General features: G+C 31.8%; 1 protein-coding gene across 9 annotated transcripts in view; it reads left to right on the top strand.

The window, feature by feature from the left end:
• The window catches only part of LOC128984528 (synaptotagmin-7-like), an 831,102-nt gene that overhangs the window by 790,173 nt on the left and 17,970 nt on the right, over positions 1–22,959 (top strand). For all 9 annotated transcript variants that reach the window (XM_054403861.1, XM_054403877.1, XM_054403871.1 and 6 more), the window contains one exon: positions 16,608–16,748. In XM_054403861.1, the coding sequence (XP_054259836.1) occupies positions 16,608–16,748 (141 nt within the window). The remainder of the gene's footprint in view (positions 1–16,607; positions 16,749–22,959) is intronic.

The raw sequence follows: 22,959 nt of genomic DNA, 5'->3' as shown, positions 1-22,959 counted from the left end.
GTTAAAATTTATTTGAATTTCACATTTGTTTACCGGCCTGTTTCAGTGTCTACTCCAATTATTTTTTAATTCATAACTAATTCAATACATTAACATTCAATACATTATATTTTGTAAAAACTGTCTATTTAATACGTAATAAAGGAAATTTTGATTTGATTTGAATTTTTTACCTTTAAATGGAGCCGTTTATGTGACATTGATAATACTTGTTCTAATTAATTTATATTTAACCTAAATATTTAAAAATATATTTTGTCTGTTACGATTCTTGAGTAAATTACATAATTTGGAGTATTTTTTTGGGCTTTAAAATACGTGAAAAATGTTTGAGCTGATTCTAAAGTATCACTATCACACCTGCGCTCCGTAACAAATTATTGTCCTGATGACCGAATTGAAACTTAGCACTCGAGGTAAAAATAAGATTTTTAATAATGTACTTTATGAATAATCCATTTTGAAATCCGTTAAACTAAATAAAATCAATTTGGTTATAATGATTGTGTATTGTGCGATACATTCAATCTCTGTTCCATTATCAACACTTTTAGAACACTACCAGGTAACTATGCAAAGGACGGATACAGATAGTAGAGTCAGCAGGATATATCTGTAATATATTATACCCCATCAAAAGCGAAGTTTCATGTGGACTTTTGGTGACTTACATTAATGTTTAAATTACACATCCTTATTTTACAATAACTTATACTGTCTTAACGACAAATTTAAATAACTCATTGAATTTGGTAGAATTAGTCCTATATTACTTCTTCCAAAATAAGATATTGATTTCATCTTTTGGTTTCAGGGCAAAATATAACTCAAACTTAATCATGGACACAGAATAGTATTTATGTTTGTCGGTAAAATATATTTTTACATTATACTAATATTAGTATATTATATTATATTAGTTATATTAGTATGAACAATTATTAGTCGAGTTGCCAGTTGACACATTGGATACACAATAATATGGCATAATTTGAATACAAAACAAAATACAAACTATTATAGGGATATGATAAAACAACAAAAACTGTATAAGCATACAAATTAATAATTCAACTTATATAAAAAATATTGCACATTTCAATTTCAACTCGAAGAGAGTTTGTGGTTTTATTTATCTGATCAATACACTGCTAATTCTTGTATCGATATTATGCATTAGTTAGTTTAAGATCCTCAAAAAGTTCACCAAGCCTTATGGAAAATGGATTCTTTGTTGAAAATTTTATATTTCAGTGTGGAAAGTGGTATTTTCTTGTGCATTCAAGTTTCATTTAGATAGTTTCACAACAGATTTACATTTGGATTGTTAAACGGTAAAACATCTGATTTTAATTATAGGCTAAAATAGTAATTGAACACTTTCATGCGTAGTAGGCAAACGGAGAGCAGGAATAAATCAGCTGATTATATTCACCCCGCTCTAAATTATAGCTTAAGAAACAATTATTTTATTTAAAAATCTCTACTTTTTACTGAGTGGTGAAATTGCTTTTTGTGTGTTAAGAACACAATGACTGGTTGTGCTCGTTACACGAAATATCTTTCCTACCACAATAATTAACTTATAACAGAGAGATTAACTTTTCAGTTGTATATAAAATGTCAATAGGTTTTGCTTGATTTTTTATGTTATTTGATTTGCTTAACGGTCGTTAACGTGCCTAATAAGAGGTTGTGGTTGTTATAGAAACCCCAAAAGTGAAATCAGGTGATAGCGATTATCCATTCCCGCTCTAGAGCGCAACTGTTTACAGGCATGGAAATGTGTGATTTCCATGCAGGGGTGAAAAAATGGTTTTTTCAAGTGGGGGTTGTTAGGTTACGTTTTCTTTATGGCCACGACCCGTGAATTTGAAATTGGCAAATATACATTTACAAATGTATTTTTTTTTTTCAAAAACAAAACTTGTAGTGGAAGGAACTATATTTTCCACTATATATCCACTATATTTTATGTCTAAATGCAGATGTTAAAGTATATTTATATTTGAGGTTCTAACTAAGTGTGACTGACCCTTGTGGATGTTGAAAATACAACAATGTAACATACTGATGAAACAAATATCAGTAAATATAAGGACACCATAACACAAACATTCCCTTCAAGTACATTTTACAAGGGTTAACCATATTTTATCGTAAAACATTCTAATGGTTAAAGTGGTTGTAATTTTTGTTGTTATTTGTGAGGATGGTGTTTATGTGATCACTTAACAATATTTATCTCATCGTTGTTGATATTGTTGATTCTATTATTTGTTGTTACTTAAGTTAAACCAAAACTTTCTCCTAAAATTACTCATAAAGGCAAGTTTGATCTTGAAATCCAACTATATAATATTTACGAGTTTTTCATTGTTTGTTAGATATTAGATGACGAAAGTTGTAAGAGAAAAACAGTTTTGTAAAATTTACTTAACGCTTGAACCAATAAAGACAATTTTATTTATTTATTTATTTTTTTAAATATTATATTTTTAAATTTTTTAAATCCTTTGTCATAAATTAAATATAAAAAAAATAAATACTAAAACATGTTGGGTCATGTCAGTGCTCTAAACCTAAATTCTTCAAAAAATATGTTCTTGTTTTATTTCTGATGGTAGCATAGTAAATTGAAATTGTGTTGTTTCCACATTTCAAATTTGTAGGTAATGAGGTTTTTAAAGTAACATTGTTTAATTTCAAAACCACATTTGACAAATTAAGCTGTTTTAGGTTAAACATTATGTTGATAATTACATTTCTTGAGATTTAAATCAACAAAACATGAATTATTCAAGGCCTTCATTCAAGGATCGTAAATATGGATCTTAAACCTTCAATGAGGTTTTAAAAATCTAATTGTTAAATATAAAACCACGTTTGACTAAATTAAGCTGTTTTAGGTTTAAAAGCCATTTTGAAAATTAAATCTCTTTTCTGTGTGTTTAAACATCCTCCGTAAACGATAGTCTCGTTGGTAGTAAATTAACCAATAAAAGCAGTGTTTAGTGGTGATGAACGTGATTAAGCTTATACTCTATTGTGCTTGTTCTCTAAGTCTATGTAGACATAACATTACGTCACTATGATATTGCACGTACTTGCGTTCAGCAAAGTTTGTGGTTCAATACTGTCTGTTGTATTTTAATTTGTAGATCCTTTGCTAATTTGCCGGGCATAGGTATATTTATTAAAAACTGGTTTATTTGTATCTTGTTATTCAATATTGTTTTCATACATAGTAAATTTCTCCTTTTTCATACGTATATTTGGTATATATATACATAAATATTTTTTTGCAGAATAATTCTTTATATTCGTATAAAGAAATTACTTAAACTACTTTATAAAGTTTTTTTTCAACATTTATTTAATAACCCTTTTATTTACGTTTTCTAAACCGTTACTCCTTTAGAATTTTACACCTTAACCCAGTTTAAATACAAGTCGAGCTATATAGGCTGTATTGTATAAAGGGTGTTGAACGGCGATCCCTATCATCGTACATTCCAATCATCATCAGACTAAATTGATTGTAAGAATAATATGGTGTCCTACTTATATACTAGGCTATTGGCTACCAGAGAAATAGGTTTCTAAATATACCACTGAAGTGAAACTCACTTGCTCATAATTAGCTTTTATTTGTTTGTTTATTGCTTGAATGTAAATTTGTGTCCACGCGTTTTTATGTTTCCCATATTCACAACTTAGCATACAGAGACCTGTCACCATATCCATTTACACCTACCACCATTCGCCCTTTTTTACTGAGAGCGTAATTTTCTGGCAGAGGGGTGTGACATCATAATTCCTAACCACTCGGGTAAAGAGTTTCAAGGGGTGGTTTAAGGGTCTAGCCCTCCGCTCGAAAAGGGTTAATCCCCTAATCACTGCCTCCTTGTAAACTAAAACTGGCTCTGTTGTATCTGTAATAACATTTAGGACAGTGTTATAATTTCAATAAAGATCAGGCATTTATTCTAAAACTACTATTACACCTGAACAAAACAATATTTATTAATCTAAGTATGAATCTGATATATTGTCATAAACTTCATCAATCAAATATCCTATCCTATGTTCACGTTCCGGCTTATCTTCACTGTTATCAGAAACATTGGGAATAGTTATGTATATAAACATAGAGTTCGCATAGTTCTTTATATATTTTAAGTATTTTGATGCAAAACTTCAAGCTGGTCTGGGTTTAGTAGTATTTCTTCCTCCAAAATAAAAGCATTAACAAAATCTTCTAGGATTGTTTCAGGTTACAAAACACTACATATTTGCTTTGTACATTGTTTATAACGCCTTGATACTGGCACTTACCTAATTTATTTATAGAAAATAATTTTGTTATTTATGATGCGTTTAGCTAATCGATTATGGTTTATTTTCCAAACCAACGCCACTTGTAGATTATTTTGTTAGCAACGTAATCATATTACAAGTCTGTGTATTTGTAATTAGACACTTTGTTAAGTACTGTAGTATCTAAATACGTCCTTGCCATGCCCTACATGTCTTGTCCACAACTACCACACTCCAACTTCTAAGGCCGGTGGAAAGCTCTTTCTCTAATGACAGGAGGAAGGTTCATAAGGGTTCTTGAAGTTCTAAAAATATGCATGCTTTCCTAAGTAAAATTTATTCCAGAATGTTTATCAAAAAAACATTTTCACGATTTAAAATCACATAAGTGTACATTTTATGTTATCTACAAGTTATGTATTTTAAACAGGACATTTCTGTGTTCTTGCATCCTATCACGCAGGTCGTTTAGCCAATAGTTGAGCTATTTAAATACTTCCAGGAACTGCTTTGAAGTGGCTAATCCGTTTTACACGGCATTTGACAGATTGGCCTATAGTAATTAATTTTACCAAGTACGCCCTTTGACATCCTTTAAAATATGAATTTACGTTTTAAACTTAGTTTATATTAAATTAGATAACTTAAGTCAGCTTTATTCGAAATAATATGTGATGGAAGTATGTTGAGCAATTGTTCCCCTCTTTATGCAAGTGCAATCTAACCAAGAATACTGCCGAATTTAAAAATCCCATTTTTAAAGAGGATGAATTACCTATGTATATATTTGTATTAATTTTATTTTGCGTATAAGGGGTTGAACATAGTGTATCTTAAGCCTAATCAACTTAAGTACTGAATGGCATAGCTATAGTTGTTCATTGATAAGGGATTTCCTATTGCATTATGGGTTAAAAATATGTAGGGTATCCATCCATAGTGTTTCTTAGGTCAATACTAAAAAACTACTAATCCGTCAAAAATTTACACAATATTATGTATATTGGTATGTTACTTCTATGTACTGGTATGTTATTTCTATTGATATATCTGATTTCATGTTTTGTGCCAGAGAATACATAACAGTATTGTAATATCCTACGACAAAACTACACAAACATTGCATATTTATGGTTAAAATGAAAACTATCTGCATAATTGAAAACGGAGTGATAAAATTATTGTTTTAGACTCAACTATTCTTTTTGTATAGCACAATGCAAACAATAGGCATGATTATAGACGATAGTTCCGTGTAATTGTGTTCGAAACAACTGTTGTTGCGCCCAGTTATGTTCTTGGGTTATGAGTAATTATTGTTTAACACAAAGTTCTAACTAACAACGGTATGCAGTCATATGTCGTTATAGCAGAATGCAAAGCAAGTGTAAAAGCTAAGTCATGTTTAGTTTTATTATCCTATCACAGTCCCTGCTTGACATATTCTACAGGGTAGGACACTGTAACAGACTCTGTAATCATATTACACCACACAGCTTTTGTGTTAATATAACTGACGGCCTACACAATGAATACGGCCATATTAAACATGTATGCCCTGCGTATATATTTACTTTATAATCTACCAACTGGGTTAAACAATTTCTTAGCCAAACGGAAAACCTGAAAACCATCTCATTAGAGAGAGTGTGCCTTCCTTTAAAAGCATTTAAACTTTTAATTTGAAGTTTTTTGTTAACTGTTTTAAATTCTTTATTTTAACCTAAATATGATGCTTTAACGTACACATTGCAAGAAAATAGGTAATTTACCTTTTAAAATCATCGAGGTGTTTGTGTTTTAGCGAATTTTCCTGTAGTAGCTATTATTGTGGGTGGCATGGTAAGACCTAGGCCCGGGACCGATTTACTTTTTTCAATTTGATGTCCCCAGAGATCAAAAACACCATTTGTAAAAAAAATTTATATGAAATGTATATATATGTCCGTGAACGCGATATCTTGAGTAATTTGTTGTCCTATTTTTATGAAATTTGCTTTAAAGGTGTAAAGCGGGATATACTTGAATTGAGTTCACGAGCCAGCATGATCGAACTATAGGAACGGGGTTTTACGGGGGGTTTTATAGGGAAAAAATTGTTTTTTCCCATTTTTGACCCTCAAAACATTAAGTTATCCAATTTATCTCTAGTCTTTTTTAAAGAGCTTAAGAAAACGAATAATTTAGTATATTAAAGTGTTTTTGTACGGTTATTGGTAGTGGAGAAAATTTAAAAATTGTAAATTAAAAATTCCCATATTATTCTCACGGATAATGTTGTTAAATGTTGTAGATTGCATGTTTGTTTATGGTATAGTATATTTTGACCAAGCTTGGGAAATTTATTTATATCATACTAAGATATCAATACTTTACTAAAAAACAAACTTTATTAGTTCCCTTGTATCAGCAAACCTAGGTCCTCGTTAAACCTAATGTTATTTAAATATATTTAATTGGAAATCAATTCAGATAAATGGAAATTGGCTTAGTTTGCAGGTTTGCTGCAGCGGGGGTATTTTATATCTTTGTTATACCACATCAGGTTGGTAGAGAGAAGTTGTAAATATGTTTTTTTAAATATTAAATTTTCATAGAACAATCAAATTATGCACTTTAAAAGTCCCAGATTCTTTCAATACTATCATTTTAGGGAATTTCGTAAACAGAGAACAAGCTATTAGGCTATCCTACGTATCATGGTGAGACCTATACCCGGGACCGATTGAATTTTTCATTTTGAGGTCCCCAGAAGCCTAAAGCACCATCCGTTCAAATGCATGTATTTTGTATATAGCTTGAGTAAAAATCATCCGATTTTGATTCAATTTTGTACAAAGATGTAAACCTACTGTTAATAGAACGAGTTTGCGAACCAGCAGACTCACGTTATAGGAAGGTTTTATGGAAGGTTTTATAGACTTTTTCCCATTTTTGGCCCTCAAAATATAGAAATTTGCAATTTCTTTCTAAATCATATTACAGAGCTAAAAGGTTAATTGAAGGTTTGAACTATATATTCCGTGTTAATTGTAGCATTTAAATTATAGAGAAAATAAACAAAAATTTAAAATGGGAAAAATAATCAAACCGTTTTAGTTTTTTTTTATATATATATATACATTAACCACAGTATGAAAACTTATTTCTTTCATTTTAACTGCTGACATTCCACTAAAAACACACTTTACAACTCTCCCTAGGGCGAATATAAGCACTCATTAAACCTAATATTATTTACATAGGTAATAAATCTAACACATGTAAGATTTTACTGATAATCCAATAAGGCAAATAAAAAATCACTTAATATGCAGGTTTGCTGTGGTGGCAGTATTATGGTTATTACACACTTACAATCACTTAAACATATAAAGATGGTTCAACACGTTTTTATAAGTTTCATCCTACTCTAAAGAAATAATACAACCTTTAATACATTTCCATTTCATGATTAACTGGATTGTTCACGACTTAATTTCAGTCAAATACGCTACAGAAGACATAATATTTATTTTATGTTCACCATTATCGTAGTGTATTGTATGCTGTATAGTACTACTACACAACACAACAAAACAGTATATAGACTTCCCACTGTAGAACAGTTTCGTAACTTAAACCAAGAATCAAGTTAGAATATTTAAGGCAAAAATCGATGGTTTTCAATGCGAGCTCCAATTTAACCGGAAAGATTAAGCCAATGCTATATAATAAGCGGGTATAAAAACCCACGTTTTAGCTAAGAGACTATATTTTTATGAACTCTGTTTTTGTGATTCTGCTCAAAGTTACCTAATTGAAATAAGTCTAAGAAGGGTTATTTTGTCATCATTCAACCTCAAACGTGTTCTTCCATTATTCAAAAAATTAACAAACAATATATTTATATATTCACTATTATTACATCTATTTTGTTTTAGTCATTAATCACAGTTAAGGCTACCTAAAAGAATTTAACATCCAACATTGTGGGCTACATTTGTTAACCAAAAGGAAACCGAGGAATATGATTCAACGACAAAACACAATCCAGATTGCAACAAAGCGACAATGAGTCGCAATTGATAACAGCAATAACATACTACTCTCCGCATAATCAGCTTTTTAATCAAGTTGTTTCTGTCTCCGTACATAATGTTGCAGTTCTACCGCATTTATTCCAACGAAAAAAAAATAATCAGCTGATGACACAACTAGCTTTTTTGCACGAGAACCAAATAAAATAACTCGAATAATACCACTGTATTGCTATGAATTAAAAATACATATATTATGAAAACAACTAACCTTTTACATAAGTGAATAGTTAAATAACACTAATATTGTATTATAGCTATGTATTTCTTAATTTGGGTTAATCTGAAGTGTTTATCGCTAGTTTTTACAACTATTCAGTGATACTTTGGTTTTTTGTTAGAACAGTAAAGTCCCGTTTGATAACCTTATCACGGGAATATTGAAGTGGACCCAGAAATAGCACATTATGTCGTAATTTAGGGGTGGACATAGAGGACACGAATATATCATACACGCAAACTTCCCCTTCTACCCCGCCTTCCCGTGCAAGCATTGACACGCTTCCGCACGCGTATCCATAATTACTCATGTCGTAAATAGTGTAAAATGGCCACTCTTGTTATTAGTTTTCAAATCAATACAACCAACAGTGTATAAGACAAACGAACATCAAGAGTAATAAGTGTTTGATAAAAATTGAAATTTACACAATTTTCATATTAGTTATTTGGGAATGCAAAATTAGTCATGCAAGCATATGAAACAGTACAAAGGGTATCGGTTGCAATAAAACCGAATGTGGAATGGGTGGACCCGTGAAGATCATGATAAAAGTATTGATTAGTTTAGTAAGATTATAGCCAACAACAAAGTTAATTAGTGATCCAAAATAATCTCTATTATGATTCAAACCTTAATTAAGTGTCAGTGAATCCCCCCTATGCAGAAAAGCCTGCGGTCTAAGTGAATTTCCATTTGTTTTATTGGAATGTAACTAAAACATTTCTTTAAAATATGCACGTTTATTCCCTACTTAAAAAATTATATTTAACGAGTACTAAGGTTTGATGCTACGGGGTAGGAAAATGTGGTTTATTGTGAAAAATGTGTATAGTGCAGTATAAAATTAACGAATTTTCCATATACTGTGTATTATCAGTTTACTTTTAACAGTTTTCTTTTTTGGAAATTTTAAAAGTAGTCTCTTTGTACAAAGTTTAAGACTTCAGGTCCGAGTGATATTACTCATTGTTGGCCTAAGCCTCGCTTAGAGTAAGGCCTCACATCAGAATGATATCACTCATTTTTGGCTTAAGTCTCTTAGTGCTTAGTGTAAGGCCTCAGACCAGAGTGATATCACTCATTGTTGGTTTAAGCCTTTAAGTGCAAGGTTTGAGACCTCAGGTCCGGGTAGTATCACTCATTGTGGGTCTAACCCTTTAAGTGCGAAGTTTAAGACCTTAGGTCCGAGTTATATTACTCATTGTTGGTTTAAGCCTTTAAGTGCAAGGTTTGAGACCTCAGTTCGAGTGGTATCACTCATTGTTGGTCTAACCCTTTAAGTGCGAAGTTTAAGACCTTAGATCCGAGTTATATTACTCATTGTAGGTTTAATCCTTTAAGTGCAAGGTTTGAGACCTCAGGTCCGGGTGGTATCACTCATTGTGGGTCTAACCCTTTAAGTGCGAAGTTTAAGACCTTAGGTCCGAGTTATATTACTCATTGTTGGTTTAAGCCTTTAAGTGCAAGGTTTGAGACCTCAGTTCGAGTGGTATCACTCATTGTTGGTCTAACCCTTTAAGTGCGAAGTTTAAGACCTTAGGTCCGAGTTATATTACTCATTGTTGGTTTAAGCCTTTAAGTGCAAGGTTTGAGACCTCAGTTCGAGTGGTATCACTCATTGTTGGTCTAACCCTTTAAGTGCGAAGTTTAAGACCTTAGGTCCGAGTGATATTACTTATTGTTGGCTTAAGCCTTTAAGTGCAAGGTTTGAGACCTCAGTTCAAGTGGTATCACTCATTGTTGGTCTAACCCTTTAAGTGCGAAGTTTAAGACCTTAGGTCCGAGTTATATTACTCATTGTTGGCTTAAGCCTCTAAGTGCTTAGTGTAAGGCCTCAGATCAGAGTGACTACGGGACTCAAGGTGAGTTGACGTTCTTGACGTTCCGCTAATTATGAAGGAGAGCATCATTAGTAGTGACAAATGACCACTTCGCAACAGGAATGCTATAGCACCCCTTCTTACGTGTCGTACATTTTTACGTACCTAATCAAATTATCAATTAGTACAAGTCTCTAAATAGTTAAGTTTTCATGATCATGTGCCGTTTAAATTACATTAATGTTGAATTCAAACTAATTCACCATGTCTTTTTTATTTCACGTTAAATTTTCCTAGAGAACCATTATAGTGTTTCAGTAGTGTTTTTATGATTTAATGAATGAAATATAATATACAAATAATATAAAAATAATATGAATAATACAACAATTTTGTATAACGTGTGCGTTAGCACATGACAGTCATGGATTTATAATATCATTTCATTTTTACATGTTGTTTAAGTAACGTCCCTAAACGTTTTCTAAAAAAAATTGTCATTAGTTGTCCGATTTTATTTTCTTTATTTAAATTGTTAAGTTTCATAAAAATCTGTAATATGATACCTAACTCCTACCCCCAATAAGGGCAACATTTTTAAAATTAACCATCATTATTGTAGCCCTTGATATCTAAAAAGGTAGCCGCAAACCAATTCCAAATATATCAAACGGTTAATAAGTTAGAGGGGGTGCATGTTACTTCAGCCATTTCGTATAAAGTGTCTATATAGGCTTGGTGATGCCTATTGTCTTTAATATTAAAATGTCTATATCTTTTGACAGTTTGTTGTATATCTTTGCCAAATTAATGTATCTTTATAGGAATAGGACCCTATAACGGTTATATCAGTGATTTATTTTATACAAGAGTATTTTGTATTACCTAAAATAGCATAGCAATCGTACCTTTGCGCGATAAATAAGCGTTTATGACCTACCAGTAGCCATTTTCCTCATTGTCATTGTTTGATAACCTAATTACAACAAAATGCACAGTGTTTCAAAATCTGTACATTGCATTGATGTTATTTTTTGCAAACTGATTCATTAGAGATATGAGTTTAGGACAGATGCAAATTAAAATTTACTCAAAATACTTTTATCAGATGCACTTATTTCATTTGATTGTTTCCTGTTATAAACTGAAAGATAGATGAGATTGATCTCAGAATTGCCATTTCACAAAATTAACTAAAGTAATTGATATTTGGCTTATATATAAGAACGTCTGGTTTAAAAACATAATATTAAGCTTTCTATAAGAAATTGGAGAATGCTAGAAGGTGTCCCATTAATAAATGCAATAAACATCTACGAATGAGTTGGGGATATTTGCTAAGAAGTTCTACTATATATTGATATTGATTGACAGATATCGTTGTTTGAAGAAATTTTCAAACAGTAAGATCGAAACGTAGTTCTTAAAGAATCGACTCATAAACGAATCAAAGAATTATGGTAACGAACCATACTGTCTATTCGTCATTTTTTTCAAATAATTTTTTTAGAGTTTTTTAAACAAGGAATTTTTAGATAAGAAAACAATATGCCATTATTTACGTTCTTTATAAGGCAGCATCAATCAACCCGTTATTGTAGATAGTCAAAACACAGGTAAAAACTGTAAGTGCAATAGGAGCCATTTTTTTCTCACTCACTGTCTCACCCAAAATATCAATCAGTGTTGCATCGTGGATCTTTATATTTCGATTGCAACTAAATTGTAGATGGTAAATAGGAGTTTTTTTTAATCACTTTCAATCAGACTAGTAATATAACTGATGACATCATATTTAATAACCAAATAGACGGAAAAGGGGATCTTAAAATGCAAAACTACTTACTTCACTTATGAAATACTACGAAACTACATCAAGTCACTAAATTGTCACTAAGAGCACAAATTCTGTAAAAGCAGTCTATTTTTATAAAACCAAGCCCTAAAACATGGAGTTTTAAAGGGACTGTAATAAACAAGATGGCCGACGGCAATTGCCTTCTTTTGAACAAGTCTTTCTTTACTTGTTTACTAAAGTCTGTTTACTTGTTTTTTGTGCCTTCTTAAGGGGATGAACCGTTAACTAACTCCAGCTGGATTCTGTATAACACTATTGAAGGAAAACTATATCATAACTATGATGGTTAACTTTATTATGAAAAACTAAATTGTAGACAACATTGCTATATTTCTTTAGGTCCCCCCCCCCCCATGTTCTTTTATTATCGGTTTAGTTACATTTGTCACATTCGTGTGGTAGGAACGAAAAATAAAAATTATAATTGAATTCAAATTGATATCGCAAATACAAAATTATGACTTTCAATTTAAGTTACACTTAGCATTTTTTTGTGCTATAGAACAAATTTGTGTTTACTTTTTTACTGTTTTTATAGTACCATAAAATTTGTTGTCGGAGGTATCATATTTTAGCAGTTGTTTAGTGATTTTAGTTTCTTGGACCATTGATCTATATTCACACTAACCCACTGAAACTACCCCACTACAGTTTAATGTAGTATGTACTTAAGTAATAAGATCGGTCTACATTTTTCTACTTCGATTAAAACAAAAAAAATTATACTTCAGCTATAGAGAATCAGCTGTTAGAGTTATGTTGTTGACTCCCTATTGTAACATTTACTATTTTATGTTAGTGAAACGTCAAAATTATAGATAATCTATGAATCTTTTTTATTTTGTAGTTCCTAGTTTTCTTTGGACATCAGCAAAGGGCGTTATGATGACAGGCCTGTAATAATTAACGAGGAGTCAACAATGTGTGTAAATGTGCGTGAAATTTCAACTACAGGGGTATATATCCTTTGACAACGTTTTAGTCCAATATAGACTTTTGCAACGCGTTTGCAATTACTAAAGTATTTAATTTGTGCTCTAGGTGGACTGGAATATTAATATTTGTTTTTTTTTATTATTGTTGTTGCTGTGGTCGATAAAAATTGAGAGGAAATTTGGTACTACCATTTTCTTAAACACACGCTTGGGGTAAAAATAGGTATCTTCTTCATGGGATAGGATGGAGGTTAACTGTCATTTATCATATACTCTCGATCATACCGGAACTTTTTTTTAATTTTAGCAACCCTTTTACAAAGATTGTTAATTAATGGTAATGTTAATTGTTTCAATAAGTTATCATCCGCCTCTCTAATATCTGTTATTTCCATTCAACGATGGTTTGTACCAGGTTTACAGTGAGAGTAAGAGAGAGAGAGGGTTTCCCTTGAAGCAGCAGCAGGCAATGCGGGTGCTAGCTGGGTGGGCTTAGTGCGACAACACATAGCCCTCGCTTACACTAAATGAGCTTACTGATTACCTTCGTTTGTTTCTTCACCCCACCTGTTGGTTTTTAGTAGATAAGTGGTACTCGATACTATGTTATTTTCCGCATATCCCGTACCTTTTCAATGAGATATATATTATTGCAGACGTTTTTGTGTCCATGGTCGCGAGTTTGCATTTTAAGGTAAATCTAAAGATTAATTTATTGTTTTTTTTTTTAAGAGAACCTTTAACATTTTGATTTTGCAAGCAACTATTTTTAGGTGGTTCCCACAAAGTTAATTCGGGGGAATATCCAAATTATTGAAATTTATTTTATTAATTTATTTATTTGATTATTGACATTAATTTACATGGTTATATCAACGAGACTTAGTTGCTCCTGAGCAAGTAAACCATCTAGATGTTAAAATTCTCTTCAATAAAACCAAGGAAATTTGTGATTGAAATTGTTTGTAATGTACAACCAGTTAAAATATCTTTTCGGAACTCTAATTTGCAAGCTCCTCAACTGACAACACCCCTTAAATTTACTTGGTGTGCTCTATACTATCTAACCTATAATTCAGTGTGGTTTGGGAACCATCAGGACACTGCTCTATCACAGCCTAGAGCTACGACATATCTAGTGGTTAAAAAGCGAGACTTCTGGCGACCGCCAATGGATTAAGCTGCTTAGTACTGAGGATCGAGACCGACCTTAACCTGAGGGTTCAGAGGGTTCATTAATTTAGAAAACACAAAGAGGGATAAATATATTACTATTTCTCAGAAAAGAACTTTCTCCTGGATGAAGAACTCCCTCTGCTAAAAATCAAACGTAATAACGGATTTTTAAGGTACAATTAGGTACGAACCTACTTACCATATCATGAAAAAACTATCAGTATTTAACTTTGATCCCACAAGTGGTCAAGAAGCTGACATTTTCCGTACAAAAGTTTTCCACAATCGTAACACTCTTATGTCATCGTAAAGTTTGGTCATCTTTCAAAACTCATTTTCCACTAGTTTCTAAAGTCTACTAATGTTGTTATATTGACACATACATGTTACATTTTCTGTTAAATTGACAAAGTCTGTATCATATTAAACATTATACTGACTCGCGCATGCTACATGAGTTTTTATGTTGACCCACATATTCAATAAATGTTATCTTGATACATCATACATTCGTCTTACCTGTAGCAATTAATTGTCAAGTGCCAGTATTATAAGGGAATTATTTAAAAACTAACAACAGTCATAATCTTCGACAGTTTGAAAGATTCAACCAAATTCTCATGTACTCAATGGAATTACTCATTTGCAGTTACAAATAAACACTTCTAAATATCACTTGTAAATATATTTTATCATCTTTCAGAAGCTAGCCTTGTTTTTTAGTATTTTCTACAAATGTTTCCCGACTTACCCATAGCTGTTACCAGTAAACATTTCTTGTATGTATTGATTTGATCTGACATTTAGGCAAGTTTACTTTACCACCGTGACAACACGATGCGTATTTTTTCACTTCCTAAGTAAGTTGCATAGCAGAACTGGTAAATATTATTCATCTCTCCAAGTGAGGGTGTATCTTGATTCCTTACTGTAGACCAGGCCGCTCTTCTACTCTTCTCATACGCATAAGATTCCATATTAATTGCCTCCTCCTCCTGTTTTCAATATTTCTTCTTAGAATTTGGGGCATTTTTGTTCTTCAAACAAAACTAACTTTTTACATTGTAGTCCAAGCAAACTAAAAAAACGGACACAGGGAAAGTTAAAAAAATGCAAGAAAACGTTTTATGGTTTTATTTTATAGTGTTGGGTCTGCAGAGTGACATACTAAAAGTTGACAAAAATCGGTCCACAGGAAACCTCCTAAAATCACGATTAAAAATGGCGGCTGTTCCCAACATTGGACAAATTTGGGAAAAATATACCACATACATATTATATTCAACGTTTTTGAGATATTGACTTGGGATGACCATTGACCACCGATGTTTATTGGGTGGTTAGTACTTCATTTCGATAGGGAACTCATTTTTGGCCGCCATCTTGGATCCGCCATATTGGATACAAATCAAAAACATTACATGTAATGATAACATTGTGACACATCATTATATTTGAATATATCTTCAAAACGTAAACAGATATTTAAAAAGGGATTTCGGCGTTGAAATTAGCGTGAAAATCTAGTTTATAATGATGTGTCACAACGTTATCATTACATTTATGTTTTTTTATTTATATCCAATAGTCCCCTATCGAAATGAAGTAATAACCACCCAATAAACATCGGTGGTCGTCCCAAGTCAATATCTCAAATATTTTTGAATAAAAAATGCATGTGGTATCTTTTTTCAAATTTTTCCAATGTTGGGAAAAGCCACCATTTATAATAGTGATTTTAGGTGGTTTCCTATGCAATTTTTTAAAGGTCATATTCTATATTTCTCTAACTATCGGTCTATAACCTCCTGAATATTACAAACATCCATATTTACTCCCAAAAAGCTGTAGTTTCTTTTTTATAAACAGCTGTTTATTTGTTTTTAGATTTGTTCTATGTAGTTTGTATGGGGGCAATGGACCTTTGAGAGCACCACAAGCCCTTTGGAATAAGATTTTTTTAGTTCTAAAAGCATATTGCAAAACTACAAATTGATACGAATCTTTTGACACCTCAGGCGATGAAATTGGTCAACCAATGAGGGAGGATTAGAGCTCACAAAAACGGCTTCACGTATTAAAGATATATATTTGATTAGATATAGTAAATTGTAAATTAGTTAATATATCGATGTACACATATTAAATTAGTTGTTATATTAAAAACGTTACATCAGCTGTTTTGTTTTGTTCCAGATGGCATTCCTCCAAAGCAGATCCATATCTTTGGTGGACATGTACATTGACAATTCAGAACCCTCCGAAAATGTTGGACAGATTCATTTCAGTCTTGAATACGACTTTCAGAATACCACCCTTATACTACGGATCCTAACGGTAAGTGTTTTAAACTGTGAATTCCTAAATTAAATCAGAAGCATAAAGAAATTCTAATACATAGGTAAACTTGAAAACCCCTACGGTTTGTTGATGTAAAAATCTATGGTGTAGGCATCTGATTTTTAGTCAGGTGAGATGTAAGAATATGTGTCACAGGGCAAGAAAAGTATGTTACGTTACTATTCCGGAAAATGCGGGATTACCATACGAGTACGCTAAACACATTATGGGCGTAAAAAGTACGATATCTTTTGCCATACTAAAGCAACATAACAAAAAAAGCTGTACAAATCCGTTATATATTCCCACCGACTAAAGTACTTAAAAATCACTCTTCATAAACTCTAAGAGAGGTTGTGTTTTCGTTTATTGCCAATTATAATCAGCTGGTGTCCCGTACATCTCATTACAGTCCAGTAGTACGTCATGAAACCCCATTTGATTAAGCAGGCGGCAAACAGCTGTTTTCCGGACTAATATCATGCGTGGAAAGGCTATTAAAACAGTGTAGTGTGGCAAAAACGTATTATTTATTATATTAGGAGTATAACGCATATGCAGTCTTCAAACACTATTTCTTGAGTAGTATATAACTTATGTTATAAAACATTTATGAGAGGAAATTAATTTATGAATAGAGTATAAAAACCTATTATTCTAAATTTACATGGTTAAATTAGCGATTGATATCGATATAGGTATTTTACTCCGTATACTTATATGACTTTCACATGCATTGATATTAGCGAAAAAATGTCGCCTTATGTCTAAAAGGTTTTGATGTCCATAAACAAGATTAAAGTAGTACAGTCATTATAATATTTCAATTATTCAGGTCTTTGTAACTAAATATGAGTCTAAAGTTTTCATGAGATAAGCCTTATAAATAATATTTAGAGTTAGATCCACCAAAATAACTCATAAATTAAGAGAGCATTCTATTTCTGTGAAAATGTCGATGGAATTCATATTGTCACTTACAAAGAATTTATTTGGGAATTATTTTTAAGTTTAATCAGTATTATGAGTGGTTGAATTGTTTAGTTCCAAGCAACACAGACCAGTGGCGTGTAATGTGTTTTTTTTTAGAATCAGAGGTTTTTGAAATTGAATAACAAATACCATGCGAAAATTATTATTTGTATGTAACTAATGCTCAAAGTGGCACTTAAATGCACTCGAGAGAAACGTTTAGACCGAATGTGCCCACGAATAAACCACATTTTTCCAATTCCCTACATTTATTGTAAATATAGATATAACACTAATACATTTTCATCTGGTTGTTGGTTTAACAAAATAATTCAGCCAATCCGTTTGTAGTATTACAATAATATTTTCCATCATTTGCACTGATTTGATTAAATAAAATAAATTGTTATTCCATTAAACAATTTCTAAGTTACAAGTCAAATATCTCACGTTGTAGTTGTATAAAAAACGGCAACAATGGTTAGCGAAACAGCTGATCTATTATCAGCCAACGCTGCCAAGTTGATTTCCTGGCCACAACGTAACTTACTATTTCTTATTTTTGGTCGAAAAGTAAGACAAAGTAAAACGAGAGTTAAAAGTCAAGATTTTTCGAAAATTTTAAAGACTGCGGGAACCTGTTATTTTGTGTGTTTGAAATATGCCAAAACGGACACTTTATTAGGGAACAATAGAAAACCAAATCACTAATTAATTCATCATTTCAAAAGGTTATTCACAAATTTTCGACTCTTATTAATTTTTTTTATTAAAAATGGCAGACTTTTTAAAATTGTAAATCTTAAACATACTGTCTTTATTTTGTCAGCTCAACAAAAAATATTCTTCAAATGTAGGCGTTGAATTTTAAAGGCTGGCGGCGCGCGGTAGATGACAGAACTTGGATGGCGCCCGCATTCGACGCGATGCAACAGTGATACACAATGTATGATTTTTGCAGTCATAATTTACCGGCACGTACTTTATGCCAAATACTTGTACATTCTTTATTCTACTCTATATAATAAGCTATCTGTGATAAGTTTTAGTACTTTGAGCACTTCGTAATTTACAGGTACACTTCTCCAATTGGAATTTGAATGATTTTTAGGTTAAAATTCAAGCCGAATGTTTGGGTAAAATGGGCGATTTCTATGGGACTATGGGTAGCCAGCTGAGTTGATTTAGCTTAGTAACCTGTTGATTGCCGGTTAAAGGTCGATTCACACATTTCAGTCCAGTCACAGTTCCGTTACAGTCCAGTTGCAGTCCAGTTACAGTCCAGTCACAGTTGCATCCGCAATTTCTCAGTCAATTGTCCGTCAGTTGGTTTCAGTCAGTCTTCCGTATCTAATATTTACAGTAATTTACAGTCAAAAGAATTTAAATTTTAAACCTATATTCTATTAAATGATCACTGTCCATCTTGTTGATTGTTACAAACAGTAATCAAAATACAAACGCAACCATTTAAATAACAATAACACTATTTTCTAACCTCAAACAGTTCCGTCAGGCGTCCGAACAATCAAAAAGTATCGTTGGAAAGAAATCTGAAATTGACTGACGGATGCCAGCAGAGTGACTGACGGGACTGCAACGGATGAGTGTAGATAGCGCAATAGAATATCCATCAAAGAATATTTTTCTTAACTGTGACGTGCCTGAAGTGACTTTACTGTGACGTGCCGTAACTAATGTGTGTGAATCGACCTTAAATCATGAAAAATTAGGGGCTTTTTCATTGTTTAGGAATAGATCAATCAGACTATTAATGGTTTTGCCAAAGAAACAGCTGTTCTTAGTTAGTATCAAATTCACATAAGGTATGTCACTACTATTATAATTCAGGCAAAAGCATTGAATCTCAAAATAATCACATAATTGAATTTCTATTTTATCGCTGTATGTAGTTAAGCTAGACTTATCAAACAGTAAAACGAGTTTTAATGGAAGTAGATCATGACAGTGTGTCCAATAATCCATTTGTTTATCAAAATGGGTTGTGGGGAGATCAAAACAACGTATTCATGTCATTAGTTTTTCATCAACGGTGTGCGTTACATTCAAAAACACGTCCCCGCATTGTGTCATTAAAGTTTGCCGTCAACTGTAGAGAGCTTATAACATAGTGAACATTTCATCATGTTTAACAACATTGGCTCTGCTAAACAATTGTGTTACTCACATTATTATCTGGGGTAGTTTTCTGTGCTTTATGTGTTTAAACTTGAATGGTTTTCATTTTTTTATCGATAAATGAGCTAACTGTTGTAGAAGATAGTAAATAAACAAAATACCAAACTATTGTTTTGAGTTTTCTGTTCAATATTAAACCTGTTGAGTATTATACAATTCTAGTGTATGAATTACATTTCGTGGAGTTATTTCTTGGGTACATCACTGTTATTGTCAAAAGTACATTGTTTTTAAATTTTACACGAAACATCATGTAACATACCATCATATGTTATATTAAGCAAAACTGTAAATCAAGCTAGGGATAGTAATCATGAAAACTGAATGTATCAGATAAAATGTCTTAAAAAGGTTTGGGATTATGTCTGATGAATTAGCCCACATATATGAAAAATGACAGATGTACTTTATTTTCATTCTTTAACTGTTGAAACTATGCATGGTACAATAAAGTGAATGTATTGTGTAATGTTTTCTATAATTCAAAGCAATCGCTTATTTACTTATAAGTTTGAACTTTTCAGATTAAACATGTTCTGTTAATTCTTTACTTGAATTTTCAATTGGGTTAAGTTAGATTGCGTTTATATTTTAACTACCATACAGGTACATTTCTTTCATTTCAAATGTAAATATCACATAATTCGCTATGCTTTTAAATATGCGATTTCTTTTTCATTATATAGAAAGAAAACACGATTATTGGATAAAATTACCATTGTTATAGACTGCAACTCCCTTACTGAATTGTATTAAGGTACTCTATTTCTCTTGAGTTTCAGAGAAATAAAATAAGCCACGTTTTTCAAATGAGGTCAAGTTTTCAGTGGTCTATTTTTAATGCATTATTTCCACAAATATGGACCCCATAAGTTAATTAACATTCACCACGAAGCACCCAATCAGGGCCAGCTTCTCGTATGTATTTTCCTCATATCATCCACTCCATGTGGCCAAGTTTAGGACTATTCCAGGTATCGATTTAGTAAGGGCATTAGTTTTGATTAAAACTTATCCGTGTGAATATGGCTAAGTTTCACTTGACATCTGCTTGAATACAACCAAATATATGCAATAATTACAACGTTTTACATTATTTTCATGAAAGTTGTATGCATATTAACCATAGTGTAACATTTATCTTTAAGATTGATCTGCTGGGTGCCACAAAAATGAGTTTACCGAGTAAGTGTATTTGTTTGAAGCAAATAATAAATAATTTGTATTTATATTATAATTTTATTGAATTGGAAATTTTCACTAAACATAGATTGTACTTTTAAAAGAATTGTTCATATTGCTTTCCTGTAACTTCAATGCATTTTTCACAGCTTTTCTTCTACACTTGTAACAATCTTTTGCGTGGATTTTAATTGTTTTTGAGGCTTCAAATTATCTTGCAAAGGCTGCTCTCAATTGCAGAGCATTTCATTTCGGCAAAAAGTTTATTTTTCATGATCCCCCAAATATATAAGTTTTCGGTGTAAGATCTCAGGACCTTGAGCCCAATCAATTCGCAAGAGAATCTGAACCTTTAAACAACAATAAGAATTTATGCAAAAATATTGATACGAGAGTAAAAAAAACGTTGTGAAAATTGCATTTAAGTTAGTGGAAAGGATTTTGAAGAACTATTTTCAGTTTACAGCCTATGTTGTGTAAATTCAGTTTTAATCAAATTATAATATAAACAAAATTGAGCTAATTTGCTTAAAACAAATACACCTACTTGGTAAACTGATTTTTGAAACACCCGGTATATACTTCGGTTATGAGCCTTATATTTAAGGTGTATATAGGTGAATGGTAAGCGTTGAATGGACGGGATATAAGCCTCATTTGTGTTTATATGAGGCTTATTGTAGTAGCTGCTTCTTCAGGTAGTACCATTTGTTAGAGGCCTTATGCCCAAGAACAATTAAACAATCAAAAAGCTTATGTCGTTTCTGGGCACCCAACCGGCAACCCTCTTACAGCGGAGCATTATATTCACTCAGTTACCCAACTACATTGGTAGAATGGTGCGGAAGCCGTAGAGGGGTTGAAGTAATGTGACTGAAAATATTCCCCTCGTTATATACCTAGCATTGGATAGATTTGATCAGTTAATACACAGCTATCCTTAAAATAATTTTAAAATTTTTTTTCTGTTTGAAACTGTATTCAATTATTCTACAATAATTTAATCAAATCCTGTAATATTACACTTGACTAATTTTACATTTTAACTGAGGTGCTTTTCGAAGTTGTATCTGCTGTAATGTCTATAAAACAGCTTAATTGAACATTCTCGATGAGAAACAAAAGAACTTATTAGCCTGATGGTACATTTTTAAGTAGTTTTGGACTAGAATAGATTTTTGAAAAGATCAAAAGCACTCTAAAACCTTCCTGTATTCTTCAAAGGCTAAAACTCCTTTACCAAACGGAAGAACTGCATTAAGTGCGTCAACAACCATTGACAAACACACAATAGCATTTAAAAGGAAAGCTGCCACTCTGCTGTGTTCAGACAGTATCGTGTTCATAATGGAATAACTTCTGAGCTTGTTGATGTGCTTTAATAGACTTATCTTCAAACTAACATATATACTGTATACTTTTTTAGAATACTCTACTTTGTTCAAAATACTATTTGAGTTAAGGGTTGTACGAGTCGTTTGAATAGTTACAATACACAAAAATAAACAAACTATTACCGCTAACAGAGGTACCTTAGATATTTATGTAAGAATACTTAGTTTTTGAAAAGTTTCAATACACAAACTTTTATCTAATGAACAAACTACAAGCTACTATCAAACGTAATCAACATGTTCATAATGAAACACGTTTCAAACTTTGCTGAATGCTTTAAAACATAAACTTGAGGAGCAATGCATTACAATATTCACGTTTTGTAGATAAGTAGATAAAAACGTACAATATAATTTTGAGTCATCATTGAACTTAACAAATATTAGCCACCATCTATTGGCTATTTAATGTCAGAAAAGTTGATCATTCCTACCCATTTAAAATTAACATTAGATTTAAT

This window comes from Macrosteles quadrilineatus, unplaced genomic scaffold (genome assembly GCF_028750875.1).
Source record: "Macrosteles quadrilineatus isolate MER2022 unplaced genomic scaffold, UCM_ALF_1.0 Scaffold_1__1_contigs__length_201487025, whole genome shotgun sequence".
Classification (NCBI taxonomy): Eukaryota; Metazoa; Arthropoda; class Insecta; order Hemiptera; family Cicadellidae; genus Macrosteles; species Macrosteles quadrilineatus.
This window is presented reverse-complemented; position numbering and strand designations above follow the sequence as displayed.